Source organism: Macadamia integrifolia, unplaced genomic scaffold (genome assembly GCF_013358625.1).
Source record: "Macadamia integrifolia cultivar HAES 741 unplaced genomic scaffold, SCU_Mint_v3 scaffold2870, whole genome shotgun sequence".
Lineage (NCBI taxonomy): Eukaryota > Viridiplantae > Streptophyta > Magnoliopsida > Proteales > Proteaceae > Macadamia > Macadamia integrifolia.
The window spans coordinates 15,770-36,489 of NW_024869016.1; the positions used below are offsets into that span (position 1 = coordinate 15,770).

At 35.1% G+C, this 20,720-nt stretch overlaps 1 protein-coding gene across 2 annotated transcripts; it reads left to right on the top strand.

Annotated features, from left to right (window-relative positions):
- The first annotated feature begins 12,933 nt into the window (after positions 1 to 12,933).
- Positions 12,934 to 17,324, top strand: LOC122067356 (protein LIGHT-DEPENDENT SHORT HYPOCOTYLS 6-like). Of its 2 annotated transcripts, XR_006136665.1 has the most exons (3): positions 12,934 to 14,083; positions 17,002 to 17,077; positions 17,176 to 17,324. XR_006136665.1 is itself a non-coding variant. In XM_042631184.1 (2 exons), the coding sequence occupies exon 1, from the start codon at positions 13,400 to 13,402 to the stop codon at positions 14,081 to 14,083; it is 684 nt and encodes a 227-aa protein (XP_042487118.1). In that variant the 5' UTR covers positions 12,934 to 13,399; the 3' UTR covers positions 17,002 to 17,324. The 2 variants fall into 2 exon arrangements, 1 of the variants encoding a protein (XP_042487118.1); XM_042631184.1 differs by having other exon boundaries at positions 17,002 to 17,324.
- Positions 17,325 to 20,720: the final 3,396 nt, after the last annotated feature.

Genomic DNA, 20,720 nt, shown 5'->3' on the forward strand with positions numbered 1-20,720 from the left:
TAAATTAAACTATGCATAAAGAAGATGAATGTTCATATAACAATTACTACCATCTCAAGTGTACATATCATATATCCTTAGGACTAAATACAAATAGTATTAAAAAAAAAAATACAAGTAGTATTAAAGGGGTCGGGCTAGGTCGGGTTTAAAGGAGTCGGTTCAAATCGGGCTTGTAAATATGTCGGGCCAATCAGGCGCCTGTCGGGCTAGGTGGCTACATCGTGTACAACCTATTTATAAATGTTTCGGGCTCAAGCCCGACACGTTTATTAATCAGGCCGGTCTAGGTCGGGCCATAAAAGTGTCGAGCTCGATCGGACCTACCGGTGCAGGCTTGGAATTGACACCCCTATCTTAATAGATTGAGTGAACAGTTGCTCTCCTTAAACAAGTTACACATTTTTTTTTTTCTTTTAACCATGGGTATTCACGTATTTGGCATGATTAGTTTCATAGGTTTACATTGAACTCATAATCACATGGATCGGGTCATATTAGGGTTAAAAAAGAATCATCAGTTTTTATAAAAAATAATGAAGATCATTAAATACTCCATGTGAGCGACCCCACGAATATAAGAGGAGTCGAACTCATAATCACACGCTTCCTCAAAATTAATGTCCATTACCAACTCAATTTATATATAGACACATAATCAATGATTCTGTTATTATTATTATTAATTTTTTTTCCTTAACATCCAAATATAACCATCGAGAGATTTATTTCCATACACTTGGCAGTATGAGATATCCCATTACATTCTCTCACATCAGCCTTTGAAAAGAACAATCAATGATCTGTAAAAAAAGAAAAAAAAAAAATGTGAAATTCTAGGAACATACTTGCTAGTTTATATACCCGAAATTGAATGAGAGGTTCCATCTTGGAACACCTTACAAAAGAGTGCTTCTTGACGGAGGATGAACATACACCGTTTCGATCGTCTACCTAATTAGGAGAACATCTACCAAGACAACAATTAATTAATTATTATTAATTTTTTTTTTCTTTTCTTTTCATTCATTAAAGCTTGAACTCTTCTTAGTATTTTTATCTGATGCTTTCATAGTATTGTTGCATTGTATTAGCATTTCATATTAACACACAATGTTAGTAATCCCAAAATTATCATCCAAATTGTTCCATCACCAAAACATGAGGCATGAATCCTCTGTCAACATCTCCTATTATGGTAATTTTTAGATCTCGTAGTTTTAGAAATTATTGACAATAAGTTGACTGATTGGAAAGATTGCCTTCTCTCCTATGCTAAAATAGAATAAGTGTTTTATCAAGACTCTTGCTTGTAGCCTTCCATCTTATGTTAATGTCTATGTTCCTTTATCCATCATCTATTAGTGTTCCTTCCAACCTCATATAGGGATGCTTTATAGTGAAGGGAGAGTAGAACAATTGGCTTTAACATGTCCTATATTGTTTACCAAATAAAATAAACAAAATCTTAGCGGTTTTCTTTCTTTACTCTTGTTATCCCTTGTCTCCTTTCAACCCTTCACCTCTTTCCCTTGCTCCCTTGGGTATGCCAACTGATTTTTAAGTTGCTAGAATACAAGCTATACAAGTGCATAATAAAATATCATTCCACCATAATAATCAATTATGAGAGGGTCTAGTATATACAAAATAGCCAATCAACATCAAGCTTTCTTTATTGATCAGGCACCACCAAGGTTCCATTGGTGCAAGGGTCACTTCACCCACTTTTAAATAAATAAATATTGAGCATTTGCCCATATATTGAATTAAACTAAGAAATAAAGAAGGGCTTATTGTATCATCAATTTGCATCTTCCTTTAACTTTTGGTGTTGATCTTAGGTTTACAATAATCTCTTATTTCGTTTAATAAACCCTCAACTAGAATAGATATATTTTTATAAAAATTTGGTGGGCTCATGGTTACCAAAAAGAAAAAAAATAGTGTGTGCAAAGTAAGGCAAGATATGATTATCAAATCGATATTGATCTGGATCGTTGATTCGAAGGAGATTACAAGTTAGATCTAACACAAGGGTCAAGATTGTTCCTCTTTCTAATCACAATCTGCTATTAATTAAGCATGGAGAAGTTGAACCACAGACAATTCTGTCTTAAGTCTTAACCTGACAGTTATGGGTATAACCCACAATAAATATTGTGAACCAAACTTCTAACACCATATAATATAGATGGTTGTGCCACATACATACAATTAAAATTGTTGACTAGTTCAATAAATTAAAAGGGTTCCAAAAAACTACTAAAATAAAAGGGGTGCTTACTAAACCATAGCATATATTTATTAATTAATTAAAATTTTTTATTTTTTCTACTATGAGGATAACCTATTTAATCATTGTAGCTAGCTTTTATTATTTGAGTTTTGAATAATTGAAAGGAATCATTTGTGGTGGGGTATATTTTTTATTTTTTTTAAAATAGGGGGAGGGGGGCATTTCTTGTGGGGTTGTGAAAAATGACTTCTTTCTGAATTTGTTTTTGAGGGTTAGGAAGAATTTGTGTGGAAGGCACTGGATTTGATGGCCTTTATCATAAAATAAACAAAAATAAAGAGGTTGCATGAGCCGTACGGTGTAACCACCATCTTTCCTTACGCTACTCCTCTTAGTGGGTTATCATTTTGACAAATGAAATACTTTTATAATAAGGTAAAGAGGCCTCACCATTACCACCATATGATGCCAATCCTTTTCCACAATTTGATGTCCCCATTATATTAATTTCCATTTTTTTCAAATAAACAATCATACAATGTAACATAAAGGTTTATGTGATTCGATAAGATAATTTATGTCCATAGCTAGATGAAAAGGTTCGCAGTTGCTCATTTTCATACTTCTCTTATATTTCAAAGGATAGACCATCGTTACAAATTTATAGTGAAACCTACATAAACACATATTATTGGAATACCCATGTAATCCTAAAAAATATTCTTATGACTTGAAAACTATTAACTAAGGGCTACAACAATCCATACCAACAATTATAACAAGACATTTACTTCATTGCATAAAGTAAGTACTACAATCCCAGTAAAATTCATCTACTTGGGTCATTCCACCTGATATTTCATCATGCGATATCAGCTGGGATGCTCAATTGAGACCCTGCTATCGGTTTAACAGAATGCTATGTCTTGTGTGTCAAGGTTTCATTCTGCTAATGGCAATGCCGAAGGTGGATTGATTCCTTGACCTTTTTCTGTATTCTTTTATTCATTATATTAATCAATTTCTTTGTTGATTCCAAGGATTAAAGTATCGGTATCGGTCGTCGTATCGGTCGGCCAAAATTCAGATACGTATCGGAGGGTATCGTATCGTATCGGAGATACACTAAGATACGTTAAAAATACACACATCAATGGATAGGAAACATTTTTTTAAACACTTTTGCATAAAGAATTTGTTAAAAAAAGCTATTGATAACATGTATTATGCCTAAACACTAAATTGAAGGTATCGTACTAAGAATTCAAGGTCTGTAGTTGTTCCATAAATGTAAAATCCTTGTTCCCAACCTTGATTTCCACTTTAGTTAGAGAGAAATATGGCTGATAGCAACTTTGGAACAAAAACCCTTCAAAAAATCGTTTTTTTTTCTGAAAAATTACCCATATTGGTCATTATATGACCGTTGCGCCGATACGTATCGATACTCATTGATACGTACCGATATATATATCGATACTCACCGATACGTGCTGATATATACCGATATGTACCGATCGATACATACCGATACTCATCGATACGTACCAATACATATCGAAACGTACATTTTACCTCAATTTTATATTTTTCATAGAGTCGTATCGAGGCATGTCGTATCGTATCGATGTGTATTAGTGGTGTATTGATGCATATCGGTATATATTGTAGGATATATATCGATACGAAATGATTTAAAAATTCAATATATCGTATCGATGTGTATTGTATCGGCTGACTAAATTTAAGATACGTATCGGAGGGTATCGTATCGATATCGAAGATACTTAAAACCATGGTTGATTCTTAAGGGAAAAATGACTATACGATCAAACAGTAGACACACAGAAACAATACCATCATCAAAAGGAATTTTGAGAGCACCAAGAGGGCTTTCAACAACTTTCCATGGTTGAGATTAAATGGTGGGAGAAGAGCAGAATGGACCTTGAAGAATATACAAGACGTGGAATTCTTTTTGTGTGCTTTTCGACCTCTCTATGGTTATTTCCTTTCAAGTTTTTGACTACAGTACTGGAAATGAATAAAGCTTTCTCAGTGGGTCCCTGTACCCCTTTTCGTTTCACTATTTCTGTACCAAACAGAGCTTTTATCAGATTCACACGTAAGCAGGCTTTTAAATCACCAGTGATACGAGCAATCCATGATCTGAGGTCACTGGCTTTTGTGGTCACGAGACTCGGTCACTGTTTCTCTAAATTCTATATACCCATACCTAATGAAATAGTGTGTATTAGCCATTAGGGTTTTTATTTATTTTTTGTATCAATCCTACTCTATCTTATTCCATTGAGGAGAAAGATTTGAGGCTTGAATTCAAGAAGACCTCCAAATAGCATTAAGTTTTCATGGACTACATGCTACCAAGTGTGTTAGGCTAACCCACTTATTTACATGAATCGATGCGACATGATGTTGAATGATGATTCAATTCTAGGGTTCTTAAGTTGATGCAGTATCCACCATGAATAGTAATCAAATGGGTTGAAGGAGGCTCTATCACAAGCTAGTCCCCTCCCCCAATGAAAAGGAAAATGATGTTTCTGTGGATGTTTTCTTGTGCGTTCCCATTGGTCTTTGTGCATGCGTAGGAATCACAGTCCCCCACATAAAATACTTTTCGTAAACTCATATAGTTAATAGTTAATGTTGGGATCCTTTTTTAACGACTACTTTTAAGAATCTTCCTCTCATTAGCTTCCACTAAGAAAATTAAAACGAAATCTAAACCAAAAAAGAAAACGAAATGATTTAAATGGATTAATTGATTGATAACCACCATTTGAGAACCTTAATTAAGGTTGGTATTGGGCTAGATTTGCTTAAAAAAATAAACATAGGAAATTTATAGGATGAACCCCACCCTCTATGTCTCAACATCTAATGTGGTCCAATTAAGCCTTGGATTCGATAGCTTATATACTGGAGCGGGTATCACAGATCCTCCTTTAACTATGATACGATGAATCAAAAGTAATATTAATACCTATTTTATTTATTTATAATCACTTTCTTACGGTGTGGGGGGTGGGGGGGGGGGGAGAGTTATTTTTAATAGTACTGATTAGATCATAACAATTGATTTAACTTTTTGATAATAAAGTCAGTGATTAATTTGTACTAAAACACAAATGAGTACTACCCTTTGTTCTAGCTAGTGAGCCTAATTATCTAAACATCATCATCATCACTATCACCTTTTTTCCCCTCTCTTTTAATAAATATTATCATAATAAAAATAAAAATTAATTTATGCCATCTGGCTTTAAAGATTTGATGGTGTTCTCTTGATACAAACATTCTAGATAAGCTCAAAAACTTTGTGTGTCAAGATATAAGATATATGATTTACATTAAAAAGAGCTTTAGGTATAGAATCTCGAACTTTAGTTTATTGTTAGAATGCACCAGAATGAAGTTTTCAGAGTCTTAGAAAGGGATTAGGATATCCTGATATGATTACCCTGAAAGAGCAAGAGAAAATAAACTATAGATTAAGGGTGTCAATTGTAAATCGAAATTGTTTGTCAAAATCAAATCCAATTGATAAATCGTTTACTATTTAGTTCGGTTTAGTATTTCAAAGTAAAACTATTTATTAAATGATTTGGTTCAGTTTAGAATCAATATATTGTTGGTTTTAAATTAATTAAAATCGATATGCTATTGAATACATTATACATATGTGCTTTCTATTGACATGACTCAAGCCACATTCACTATTAATTGACAAGAATTCCAAATGTTGTATCATCAAGTAAGTTGTTAAAAATTTCTTACTAGGCATTGGATAAATATCTTGGCTAGTGCTACAAATAAGTTTTTGGTTCTATGTCAAAGTCATTATTATTTCTTTTATAAAGAAAAAAATGGAAGGCAAGCTACGGTGCTCAAAACCTATTCCTATCCACTATTATTTAGAACACATAAAGATACATTTCAAAGCAAGAGGACATCTATTGAGTGCAATGTGCACATATGTGCAGGGGAGAGACATACTTTATTCATAACACTAGATCTCAATATAGTTATAAATCTTCTTTAACATCAATCGAGGCTATCCTATGTTGATAATGATATAACCTTTCTTTTTATAGTAATATTGCGTTATTGGGGGATGAATTTCTAGCTCAGTGGCAGACAACTAAGTAATTGAGTTCTAACATAAGTCTAGAGAAGGTCAAATGTTACTTTTGACCTTCTTACCCCGCACCTTTCTTGATATAATAATAAATAAACTAGTAATTAGTAATAAGTGTAGCCAAACAACCTCTTTATAGATTCATGTCTACCCAAAGTGTGGATCTTGCACCAAAAAATGATTGTGGGTGTAAACCCTTTCATTAGAAACAAAAGGCTAGAGGCTTTTGGCTTCAACGCCAAGTCGCCAATATATTTTGTTTACTATCTCCAAAACTATGATGTCTTGTTGCATGATTAATCCATGACACTTTTCCATAAGTGGGTAATTAATTGGTTTTTCCATAGAGGATAACTAATCATATAACCAGAGAAGTGATACACATGAAGGCTAGGGTGAGATTTTCCTGAGCCGATGAGTGGGTGAGTCAGTCAAATGGGAAGTGTGGAATAAGGTTCCTCACATGAGGAGTTATAGAGGAGAGAGAGTGCTGATGCTTTCCATGACTTGATGATCAAGGTCATTATTAATCAGAGTAAATTATTATTATTATTATTATTTTTGAGTGAAGGAGTTGATTAAAATTTCCTGCACCTAAATAGGGTTGCATAGAATTAGCATTTCACCCTTTTGCAAAATAAAAAAGTTCTAGTCATATTAATGTCTTTGTACGTGTTTTCATTGATCCCACGGTGATGCAAGGATCACACGATCTACAGACAAGGGTCTCTTATTCAAATATTTATTATTGGGGGATAAGTATTAAAGCGAAAATATTCCAATCTCATGATTGTTGTAGTAGGTCAATCTAACATGTCTAAGTAGAAATCTTTGAAATTGTTGTATATATATATATATATTTGGGGGGGGGGGGGGGAAACAAAGTTTATTAAGAGTGGCCCCTATACGCCACAGACATAAGGGGTGCGCAATGACCATTGTACCTATCCTAGGGAAATGTGTCCTGGGTGCAAGGCCACTCTATTGGACAGAAAACACTCACATTTTTTTTAGGAAAAATATTTTCTGAGCCACTAGGATAAGGTATGCTAGCACCTCTATATCTCTCTCTCCCCCATTGTCTCCCCCGACGTAATCTCTCTGCTCTTGTATACATGATATATCATTTTTTTTTTTTTTTGAAAAGTGATGTGAGTGTATTTAAGAAAAAACAGAATATACAAAGTAAGACAGTCTTAATTTTCTTCTATGGATAAACCAAAAGAAAGGAAGAAAAAAAGACTCCTTGATACCAAGCAGGACAGGCCTTACAATACAAAATGGAATTCAAAAGGACCATTACATTCTGTAATAAATCTTAAATTCAGAATCTTCTCCAACTAAACTATTCGGTTCATCTGGGAAATCTTGAGCTTGAATAATTGTCTCCCTCTGACCAGTTGCATAAGAGGCCATAAAATCAGCTGGTTTATTTGTCTCCCTCCAAACATGCTTGAATTCCTTTCTTTCAAGAGATTTTGAGATATTTAGTATCTCACTTCTGATGACTCTGGTTTTCCATGGACCTTCAACTACACCATTTAACATATCAATGGCCAGTTTCGAATCTGATATAATTGAGACCTCCATGATATTCCTTCCTACACAAGTGCTTATTCCTCTGAGAATATAGCCTTTAATTCCAGCCACAGTATACTTGTAACATCTCCCATTCTCACATAAGCTACAATGGGCTTTCCCATTCTATCTTGAATCAGCCCTCCAAAAAATGCTATATCATGTGTAAGGACCCCATCATATGATATATCATTTTATTATACCCCATTGATGGACTCCCCTATGCTATTTTTTAGAGAATTTAATTTAAAAAAATAATAATAATAAACCGACAGAAATCCTTGAAACTTTTGGTAGGATTAACTGGGGTAGAACCTCTCCTAGTCATTTCAAAGGGTCGTCTCTGTCCATCTGCTTTAAGACCAGAACCCTTTAAAGGAAACACAGAAACAGTATGACCTTCCTTATTTGGAAGGCAATAACTAGCCGTCCTTTCCCATGCCCCTTCAAAATGCCAAAGTTTCTCCAAGTCTGTCTCAAGTTTCAACACAACATAACCCACAACGTCATAGGGCAATGAGGAGGGAAAATAATTAAAAGCTACGTATTTATGAAATCCACATGGTTAAATTTAAAAAAAAAAAAAATAATAATAATAAAAAGAAAAAAAAAAAAGGGCTGGGGGAGGAAATGGGAAGTCATGTGACCCACTATTTTTCTTAGGTGGATTCCATCTATGTGAATCATTTTCATACGAAAATGATTTTCATATGAGAACTTGATCCACACTTTCATTAATTTGGGGTATTTTACCAATAATATATGCATCAATGATATACAACTATGTTACAAGAAAATTATTATGAGAGATGCCCCACACACCAAGTGTATAATAATAAATTGAATTATTCAACAATGCTCATAAATCTTATTTTCTATTGAATTATCAATAAACACATATCAGGTTTGTGTATGGTAGGGGATGAACATCCAATTCAATGGCAAGCGATTAGATAGTTGGGTCTATTGTAAGTCTAAAAAAGGTCGAGAGTTCATGCATCAACCTTCTTAGCCCCATCATTTTTGAAAATAGTAGTAAAAGTAGTAGTATAATAATGTAGTCTTATAGTGTGGCCTAGTGGACCCCCTTGCTGGCCTCTTATGAGTCTCTAACTGGCCCTAAATAGGTCCTTGTTTGGCCCCTGGTAAGGGGCCTAGCACCGAGAAATAAAAAGCTTGTGTGGGATAGGTTGTCCTAATAATAACCCTTAAAACAACACACGCATAAAAAAAAATGATGGGATAGTGTAATAGAATGTGATGGACAAAGTTTATTTATTTATTTATTTTTGATAAAACAAAGTTTTACTTCATCATGTCAACATTATGATTATCGAATAAAAAAAAAATAACAATAGAAAATTAATTAATAGATGGGTTTAGGTTTAGAATAAAATCTAAGAAGATGGCCTATAAGAATTCTTTTATTTTGGAACTTTTTAAATATTATACTAAAATATATATAATCTCCTTTTTTAAAAACAAAATGCCAAGCTAAGATGACTCAAGTGCGGAACCCTCCTAACAACTAAAAGATTCTTGGAAGAATGCCAAGGAATATTTGGTTTGCTTTCTTAATTATATAATGCTAATGCTTGGAAAATAGACTCCATTCACTGCTCATGATTTCATTTTCTTACTCTCTCTCTCTCTCTCTCAAATTACTTTGGATAAAATAAAATCATTAGAGTAAACTACAGAACAAAACAGTACGTAGCATACTCCAGTTCTTTACTAAGCCAACATTAATGAGTATCATATATTTACTGTAGTCATGCATAATAATATTTGAATGCTTTGTCAAATTGGTGTCAACTCTTAGGTGCCGAATGAGTGATCCATTTCAATAATTCAAAATTATTAAATATTAAAGTTTAAGATTATTGAATTTTAGAAAAACCAATGCTAGAAACCACTTGCATTCTTCAAAAAAAAAAAATTTTGGCTAAAAGATCATTTATATTAAAAAATAAAAAACTTACAAGATTGACAGAGTCAGATACTCTAACACATAAATACTAAACCTCACCCACCTGCATTCTCCAACCTTTTTCCTCTTATAGTTTCCAAATTATATAGATTTTGCATAAAATCTAATTTTCAATATTTATTTGATAATTAAGTCTCTAAACTTTATTTTTCTTTCTAAAGGTAATGATTATAACAACAAACATGGGAAGATGCTATCAACCCTTTAAAAAATTACAAAATAATTTTAATGATATTTTCATAAATTAATGCAAAATGAAATTGGAAATTGGGTTCCACTTGACACTTGACACTTATATTTTTATATTTTAACTTTGGAACTACAAAACCTAGGAAGACCACATCGTAATTTTATGGACCAAGTTTCCTATCACCCATGGTGAAGAAAGAATTCTCCTATCATAGACATCGATACTGTCAAATAACCATAGGGCAGTGTAGTTTCAAATTCATCATCAATAGAAATTGAAAGTGTAATGATGAATCAAGAGTCGAATCATGAGCTCACTTCACCCATGGGGATTGAATTCTTCCTTCTCCAAGGATGAACGAAATGGACATAGTTGGCATCATTTGTTGAAAGTGATGACCTGAGATTCAATGTCTTGAGTTTGAGGCACTCCTTCCATATTACATGCTACATGTCATACACCCTTTCTTGCTTTCAATTAAGTGTGGCCTTTGTGCCCCTTCTTGGCCCCTTTGTGGGTCTCACCTCAATGTGGCTTTCCAACACTAGAAAGATAAAAAGAGTGAAAGAAAACTTTAACTTAATTTTATTGATATGCAAAATAAATAATAAGTACAATGTGGGGAGAGGGTTTGGTGGACTGCACCCCTAAACCCAAAATGATTCCAATATTAACTCTAGAAAATCTTGATGACACCTAAGTCTTTCTTGAAAATTATTTCCTTGTTTCTCTGAACACTATAGCAAGTCTTTGCTGATAAATCATTAAAAAGAACCCCAACAAAACAAACTTTGAAGAATCATAGACTAACAAAAATATCATCCATAGAGGAACTCATAGAAAATCAATTTCTTTCTTGTATCAAAGGATAAAATTCAATTTGAAGGTATATACTTCTCCACAAAAAAAAGGTAAATTTTAGAATATGGCTAGAATGCCACTAATGTATGGGTGAATACAAGTTATTCTGATGTTCATAAATAACTCGTATGCATCATAGAATTCTATATTCATGGTTACTGTTATTGAGCTTATGTATGCATAGTTTTAATAGCATACAAGGGTAGACAAACTCCAATATGGTTTTAGTATCTTCCCAAAATACTCTCCCGATACCCCATGCGCTTCTCAAGCTGCGAAATGAATGGATCCCTCACCATTTGTGCACTGAAAAAATCGTAATTTTGTTCATGTTGATTAAAATTGGACAAATATAAAATGAATTGCTTTTCTTTTTGGGAAAAGTAATTTTTATGTTAAACATGTATTGTAATATGTGGTACGGTTGCATGTAAACATTATTGTTATAGGTATGTCCAAGAAAAAAAGTATGAAGCATATTTCTGAATTTATTTAAAAAATACATTGTTGAATATCTTTACCACCTATTGAAAATAACTTAGGGTAAAGCCGAACTACTTTTGGAACAAAGTCATGTCGCACACATTCTAACTATAGTCCATCCTTAGGATTTGACCACCTAGTATGGATGGTAGATAGTTCTAAATAGTCTAACCTCATATTATAGTCATGAAGGTAGGTTATTTGTAAGAAACACTTCAACATTGTTTTCCTTTCTTATGACAATATAAAATGGAAGAGGGTTGGTACACCATTAGTTTCCTTGAAGTTAGTTTTTCTAGAGCTAGCGATTCAACCAATGCAATCAAAGATAAGGGAAGGGAGAAAGCGAGAGAGAGTGACACATGTTGGACACCTCAACAACGTGTTTAGCCTTTTTTTCATATAAAAAATCTAAATTTCTCTTTTCAAAAGTTCACCATTAGTAATCTATTTTCCCTTAATATTCCTCTTAGATAGTTATTTGGATTACCTCAGTCTACTAAATGCATGTTTTGAGGAGTTTATCAGGCTTTGCTTGTGAGTTTTAGATACTAAGCTCTAGGAGGCAAGGATGTGGGACCAATTAGATATGCCGGTTTAGAATCTTTATTGCCTCCAACTTGAAAATTCCATAGCTCTACACTCTAACTTCTTGATTTCTTTAACGGGAAGCAAAAGAGATTCTAAACCAGCACATTCTATTAGATCCTTCTTTTCTCCTAGAAGCTAGTTTTTGAAAGCCCTGAAACTGAAAACTAATCAATGTAGCCAATCATACTCTAAGAGAATGAATGTTTAGTTAAGTTTTTGTGCTTTTCTTTCACGCCCTTTTCCTTTGTTAATTTTTTTACCTTTAAAAGAAGATTTAGCTTTTTTTTTTTTTTTTCAATCAAGGTGAAAGGGATAAGCATTGATTGAGAATCATTAGTATGATGGTAGTACAAGCATCTTTGCAAGGAAAGGGTAGTTTTAATTTTATATGATTGAATAATAATGACCCTAAATTGGTGTATTTTGACTTTGACCCATAATAGAGAAAAACTATTTTTATTATTTACCCTTTTTTTTTTTTTTTTTTTTTTTTTTTTTTGATAAAAGGAAACTTTCCCTTTGTTGGAAAACTAGAGAATGTAAAAAAACAATAAAAATAGGACAACCCTACCCAAACTGAGAAAATGATGAAATGGAAAATAAAAAGAGAGATTAGGGACTACAACACCAATGATTTGCAAATATGAGGAGTGTAATTTGGTTATTGGTTAGTAATTTACACAGGTCACAGGTGAGCTGAGATAGAATGTACTCCCATCCATAAAGTAATAGGGGGAGGAGTTTGACCTTTGTATGACCCCCATTTATTGCCTACATAAGTATCAATCTGCCGCGCATAGATACGAAGCACCAGATAAAGACAGTTTTTTGTTAGATGAAACGGAGGTGGGCTGGGGGAGAGAGAAGCGCGGTTGGGAACAGGTTCACGTCCTACCCCCAGTTGAGGCCCTGAGGGGCCACCATGTGAAACAAGGACAGCATTTACAATTTCACAATCTTCTCTCACTCTCTCATCCCTATTCATCCCTTCTTCCCTTTTACGTCCCATCTCCCCCCACTCTCTTCCCTTCTTCCCACTCCTCTCCTCTCCTCTCCTCTCCTCTAGTTTCACTTCACTGTTCATTTCTTACACCAAAACCCACCTCAGCTCACAAAACCTCCAAACCTTCCTCTGAAGATCCCAAAATTTGAGCCAACTCCAATTCTCTCTTCCTTCAATGAAAGATCCCTAGCTGAATTCACCACACTACTACACCTTGCAGCTGCTAATCCAGTAACCCAAGAGCCCAGATAGAGAGTGAGAGAGAGAGAGAGAGGGAGAGAGGGAGAGAGGAGAGAAAAAAAATGGATTCGACATCAGGTGGCGGTGGAGGTGCATCGGAGCCAAACTCAGGCGAAGGCCCCTCCGCAACAGGCGGCGGAGCAGGAGACGGATCGTCAGCAGCAGCACCACCAAGTCGTTACGAGTCACAGAAAAGGAGAGACTGGAACACCTTCCTACAATACCTCAAGAACCACAAGCCTCCGTTATCGCTCGCAAGGTGCAGCGGAGCTCACGTAATTGAGTTCCTCAAGTACTTAGATCAGTTCGGGAAAACGAAGGTGCACCACTCTGGTTGTTCCTACTTCGGCCACCCAAACCCACCTGCCCCTTGCGCGTGTCCACTCAAACAAGCATGGGGGAGCCTCGACGCGCTCATCGGACGGCTTAGGGCTGCTTACGAGGAGAACGGTGGACGCCCGGAGTCGAACCCTTTTGGGGCTAGGGCCGTGAGAATTTATCTGAGGGAAGTGAGAGAAGGGCAGGCTAAGGCTAGAGGGATTCCCTATGAAAAGAAGAAACGGAAGCGACCCACAACGGCGGCTGCGGCGGCGGCGGCGGCGGTAACGGTGGCTAATGCATCAACAACAACAGCGGAAGGTGGTAGCGCCGGTGGTAATAGTAGTACTAGTGTTGGTGGTGGCTCTTCCGAAGCTGGGGCTGCTGCTGCTACTGTTACTGTTGCTCCATCTTCTACTTCCGTATAGGTTCCACTTAATTCTTGTCTATTTTTACTCCTATTTTCGAGTTTTTAAATATATGTGGCAATTTTCTCTTATAATTTGTTGCATGCCATGAACTAAATTACTTAGAATTCACTCACACGCACACACAAGCAGGCTCTCTCTCTCTCTCTCTCTCTCTCTCTCTCTCTCTCTCTAGGTTATCGATCTATAGAGACCATGAACCTTTTTGTGCTGAGATTTTATGTTCTTCTTTGATGTTCCTATTGATCTAGTACCTTTCAACCCACAAAACTGAAACACACCCTCTCTCTCTCTCTCTCTCTCTCTCTCTCCCCCTCAATATTCTAATTAATTCAGGTCTTCATAGTTCATATATAGAAGTTATTGACTCCATTTTGGATCTTATATTATCACCCCCTTCATCAAACAGAAAACAGGAACTAATTAAATTTATTCTCTCATTTCATCATTGGATATTTAAACCATATTAATTATTGGGTGCATCATCCACAACTCAATTGAATCAGATAATTGGATGGAAAGAAGGAAGAGGTGGGAATGGTGGCAAATTGGAGGTCGTGGGTGAAGGGCAAAGGAAGGAAGAGCTAGCCTCTGCATGTTGGGTCAAGAAAGGGAATGGTAGTACTACTTTAGGTTAGGACTCTAGTCAATCTAAAACTATAACTGGTCCCCCCCCCCCCCCTCTCCCCTCCCGGATCAGCTGCCCTTCCCGGGAGGAATGGGGTGGGCATATAGATATGTGCCTTTATCATTTGTGATGACACACGTGCGCCACTGACCCACCCAATTTGCTAACTCTTTCAGCTTTCCAGGTGCCCTCTTTCCCCCCAACTCCAATTCTTGTGTGACCTGATTTGGGATCTGATCTGAGATTTGAAGATTTTGGTTTTTGGGTCTTGGGTTTTGGATTTTAGACTAAGAGAGAGACTACTCACTACTCAAACTAGAGAGAGAGAGAGGGGGGGGGTCGGCCTGAGAAGACTTGATTCCACTTTCGGATTTCTTTTCATTGAAAAGTGAAAATGTTAAACCCAACCAAGTGGAAATGGGAGGTATAAAGTAGAAGGATAGACTAAAAAGAAATATGTTGAATTTTTTCTTTATTTTCTTTTTAATACCGAGTAACTAATCATGTAATTGAAAATAAAATAGAATAAAAAAATCAGATAATTTTCCTTCATATATTTTATTTCCCTAACCAACTACTACCGAATGGAAACGACCAGTAGCCGCTTTTGCTCATAACCCATAATATTGTAAGGCTCCATTGTGTTAACCTTAACCTTAATTCTTAAAGGTTCAAACCCACCTATCACTCCACTCCCAACCCCCAACCAAGCAATCCCTTGGAGTTTCAGTCTCTCTCTTTCTCTCTCTCTCTCTGAGGTAAAACCACAGTAAATAAGAAAATAGAGTGGGATGAACAGGAGGACCCATTTCTACTCCTCTCTTTGGCTCCTTGCTTTTGTTTCATATCCTTTTCTAACATGATTGAAATTGAAAGTTATTCTTTTATGAACTTACTTCACTATTCATCTCACCCTAATTCCTTTTTGCTAATATGTTAGTTGAGAGGCAGCCTTTTGATTGATAGGCTATTTCTTTTCTGTGTCTCCTAAGCAGATAGTATGAAAGTAACTTATCAAGAAAAAGAAAAAAAAAAAAAAAAAAAAAAAGATTCTAGGCTGTTTCCCTGGTTTCCTGTCATTGAGGGGTCTGAGAATGACCATAGTTACCTCAATTTTATTTTCACTTTGCAAAAAGACTGTTTCTGAATTTTAAACTTACAATCATCAACTAGGTTACAATAGAACAATCTTATTATGACGCGAGCCAATTACATAATTACCTGTAATTTCATCATATCCTTAGGTGTCCATATCCTTAGGTATCTTCATGGAGCATGAATGAATGGTGGAAGAACAAGGATTCATGACCCCTTATGATGATTGATGCACTTTTCTTGCTTGGAAGTAATATGAGCATTGAATGAAAGTGTCTATTGGTCGAGGGATGGGAAATAAGCAGAGAATTGCTAGACCCCAGAAGAGCCTATCCCAATTGGGCAAAACAAGTAAAGTCATTATAACAGAATCTTTAATACCGAATCACATGTTTTGTCCTAACATACCCGAAAGTCTTTAAGCCAGTGGTACTTCATGTCTAAAAGATTTCATGAGAGAGAGAGGGAGAGAATGGGCCATTATACATTGGGCATTGGGATAGGGGCTCTAAAAGCAAGTGCAGCACAGTCTAGTATTGTCTACTAGCCCGGCAGTATTATTATTGACGTATGGTTGAAAGGATTAGATATACTAAAATAATTATCCAATATATGGGCCCTTCTCTCTCGTCCTCAACCCTCAAAATACTTTTTAAAAATCCCATACGCAACCCAATCACAAGTCTATACTCTTATGTCAATGGTAGCAAGTTAAGAGACTCAATGCCAATGGCCCACAAAAAAAAAATTGGGTGGATGGCCCACAAAATTTGTTCATTATAAAAAGAATCCAATGACCCAATGCCAAGGTAAAGTCAAGAAATTCGCCAATATTTATCTATAAAGAAAAGAAGTTCAAAATTAAAATGATTTATCTATAAAGAAAAGAAGCTCAAAATTAAAATAAAAAATAGGAGCCAGACGAGTAGTGAATAGTAGAGATGTAAATGGATCGAACACGGATCAAATATGATGGGATTCGAATATTCTCAGATCAATAAATATAAATAAAATTTGAATTATCGATTTTCTGTTGTTTAAATATCTAATTAGTATAATCTAGACCTTTTCTCTCAAGTAGGTACGATTTGCTCTCAAATCATGTTTCTCAATTGTTTTCACCATTTTTCTTATTTTCTGGAATTTTGTCAAATCTTTAAGATTCTTGAAGATCATTCATTAATCTTTTATGTAGGGGGATCGTTCCCAAGATGTGTAGTCACTACGTCAATGTGGGGCCAATGAGAGCATATCTAGGGGCATCCACAAGGGTGAGGCAGTCATTCATCCTTCTTATGTTTGGGTTTGGCTCTACACAACCTAGTAACCTTCTTTTCCCCTTCTCCCCTCCCCCTTTTTCTTTTGTTAGGGAGAGTGTTTGGCACCCCTCTTTGCTTCTTGTAGGCTAGCTGCATGTCCCAATAGGAGTGCAGAACACAGGAGCAGGGGGTCATTTCTCCATGGAGGAAGAGAGACAAACACAAGTCTAGGCACTTTGGTGATGTGTCTAGACTTTCCCTTTTATTATTATTCGTATAACTATTCAAATCAGATAGATTATGTTCCAGATCATCAAAATTCAGACCTGAATACCCTCTCACATGATACGAATGCTAATTGAATCCTAGTGTTACTCCACGTCAACTCCTGCTGACCATCCAACTCAGTAGCCTCTCTAGTCACTAGATGGATGTAAAGAGAGAAAACAAAGAGGAACTTGGTCTACCTATCAATTGAAGAGTTTTTCCTATGGTTCTAAAAATTGAATCCAATTTCTCTCTACCAACTCAGGTGAAGAAAGAATCTTTTCATCTATCTCATATGGACCTTTGATTCGAAAGACTAGAGAATAATATTTCAGATCATAAACAATATGGAGTCATGGATGGAAATTTAAGAAATAACTTCTCCTACCAAATACGAGATACCATAAAACACTGTACATTTATCTCTCCAGACCCAACCCTGAAGTAATGGGAGCCTTACTTACGCTGAGTTGCTCCTTTTTACAATTTGGAATCATGGATGGAAATTAAAAATAAACCCACAGTACAATCATTCTCTCACATCACCATTGTTATTTTGGGTGAAACAAAACTTAATCCTTAAAAAGTACTTTGGAATCAAGGAATTGACATGATTAATACCACTTTTTCACTTTTTCTAAATCTTGTCTGCAATATGTGCATCAATTAAAGGTTTAGAACTCTTTTGTATCAGAGGTTGGATTGGATATATATATATATATATATATTTATGTATTTGTAATTTAGGTATTGATTGGCTGATTGAGCTTGATAATAGTTCAATCTTGATGAAGAAGAAGAGATCGAACTTTTTTTTTTTCTTCGGGTAAAATGGGTAACTTCAACTTGTCTTCCTCCTTGACTTGTAAGTATTATCTAAAACGTTAAAAAGTTATGTTTGGTAGCCAAGAAAGGAGGAAAAAAAAAGGTACAAAAAATATAATAAAATAAAATTATAATTACACAATGATTTTTTTATCTATTTTTTTCTTCAAGTTCAATTTTTTTTGAATTTATTTTTCTCGACTTCGACAGGAATAAAATCCTCTCAGCATATTCTTGTCATGGATATTGAATAGAATGTATTATGATTATTGGAGATTACTACAACTTGTATTCCTACTATTGTGGATCGAAAGCCACCTAGGGATTGAGGTATCCTTAGGATCGAAGTTATCTGTTAGATTTTATATCTAGCCAATCTTAGGAGGCTAGGTCTGGTCCCAGAGGACCTAAAGCTGAGTTGTCCATAGATGAGCTTGTCATGCTAGACCTTAAGTTTGCTTAGTCCATTTCCCAGGCTTACACCAAGTTAAGGTTTACACTTAAAACGAGCATACACCAAATGGCATAAAAAATCGACGCAAAAGTTTTCCTTCACTGATGGTGAAAGAAAACAATATTAGTTAAAAAAAAAACAATGGAGTTCACATTGACATTTTCTTTTCTATTCTGACCATGTGGACCCTATATTGATGATATTATTTTTTAACCCCTCATTGGCATAATATGTAGAATCCTTCTTACACTATCTTTGTGGGAAGCTTCCCCCTTAACTTAAATATTATAAGGGCATGGATTGGATTTATAACAAAGCTAGTGTGGGACATCATACCAATAAGTGTGTGGAAATGGTTTCATATACAATGGCCCAATTGATGTGGAAATAGAGATAGTGTCAGTGTAAGATTCACAGGTTAGAATATGAGAAGGCATGAGAAGGAATCCCTACACTGGCGTCATGACAATTTTTTCCCCATATCATAATATTTTTGAGTTGGAGATTGTTCTCATGAGGGTAGAAACTATAGGGAAACTATTTCCTTAGTTGCCATCTCTCCGATTTTTTAGCCATATGAGGGAAAGTTGTAGCTATTCAATACCTTCATCTAAGGAAGTGAATTTGTAATCAAAACCATTTACTGAAATCGAACCGATCCTTTTACACAGAAATCGCAAAACCTTTTAATGATGCGGTTATGGTTTCAAATTTCAGGCCGATTAGCTAAATGAGTTGAGTCGATTTTCACTGCAAAACCCGTTGGTTTCAAACCGAATTGAAACTGTTTAAACCGTTTAAACCAATCCAATTAATTCGTATAACAATTAAATAAAGTAGGGGCAATAATCCGTATAAAATTAAATTAAGTGTCCATCCTGCTTTGGTATGATTTATTGCAATTTGGTTCAAGTTTAGGTTTTAGATCATGAACTTGTAATCCATATATGTTACTATGTTATTATGTTATCACAAATGGAGTGTTTTGGTTGAACCACCTGTCATTTTAATATTTTATGCTCTAGGAGGCTAGATTCAGATGTTGTATGATATTAGTTCTATATGTTTGAAAATGGTCATGCAAAGAAATAGCACTAGATTATCAAATTAAGACATAACATCGTCAGTAGAAAATCTCTTATTTGTCGTTGCCAATTATTTTTGGATAAGCTTATGATCTTCAGTTTACAGATGGTTGCAAGTTATAACAAACCGATGGTGAACCATTTTACAAACCGTATGGAATAAATCGAAACTGAAACTATTTAAAACCGTGAAATCGACACCGTTTAGAAACCGTGGAAACCGAAACCGTTTACTAAACGGTCACGCTTTCAGAAAGTGAAATCATTTAGTAAACGGTGTAGTTATGATTTTAGTCAAATAAATATGAACCGAACCAATCTGCACCATTTAAACCAAAATCGAACCGAGTAACACCCTTACCTTCATTTGGCAAGTCCCGTTGCCAAGTTTTAGTCTCCAACTCAGACACAACCACCATGAAATGCATGAACAATCCTGTTGCGATATCAAACATCATAGTATTTTAGTTTAATGGAAAGATATTAATTTACTAAAATGATATGGGATAGACCTGTATCTAGCTAGGAATCTAACTTAGATGCCTAGGTATTAATCAAGGATAAATTAATCCATCTCCATTTTATATATATTTTTAGTTTAATGGCACTGATAAGATTTTAAGGCAGCTTTGTCATAGGGGGTGAGATGTTCATGTTTAATTAGTTAGTTGTTTACTTCATTGAAATAGTATTACTTCTTAAATTTTTTTTTACCAAAAATAAATAAATAAATAAAAATAATAGTATTATGCCCATAGATTGGAGAACACCAAACCTGTAAAGAGATGGGTTTTTGGTTTCCCCACAAGATGGCATGTCACCCTTTCTTCAAATGGATAACAACCACTCTGAGTGGACTCAAGGTTTTAAACTTGGAATCGGACATAGAATCTGTTTCAATGGATTTTGATTTGGAATCAAATTAAATCGGTGTTGGTCAGACTCCATTGGAATTAGTTGGACTCACCCTAACTCAACCTAATTGAATGTAATATTTATTGAGTCAAATTTAATTGGAATCGAC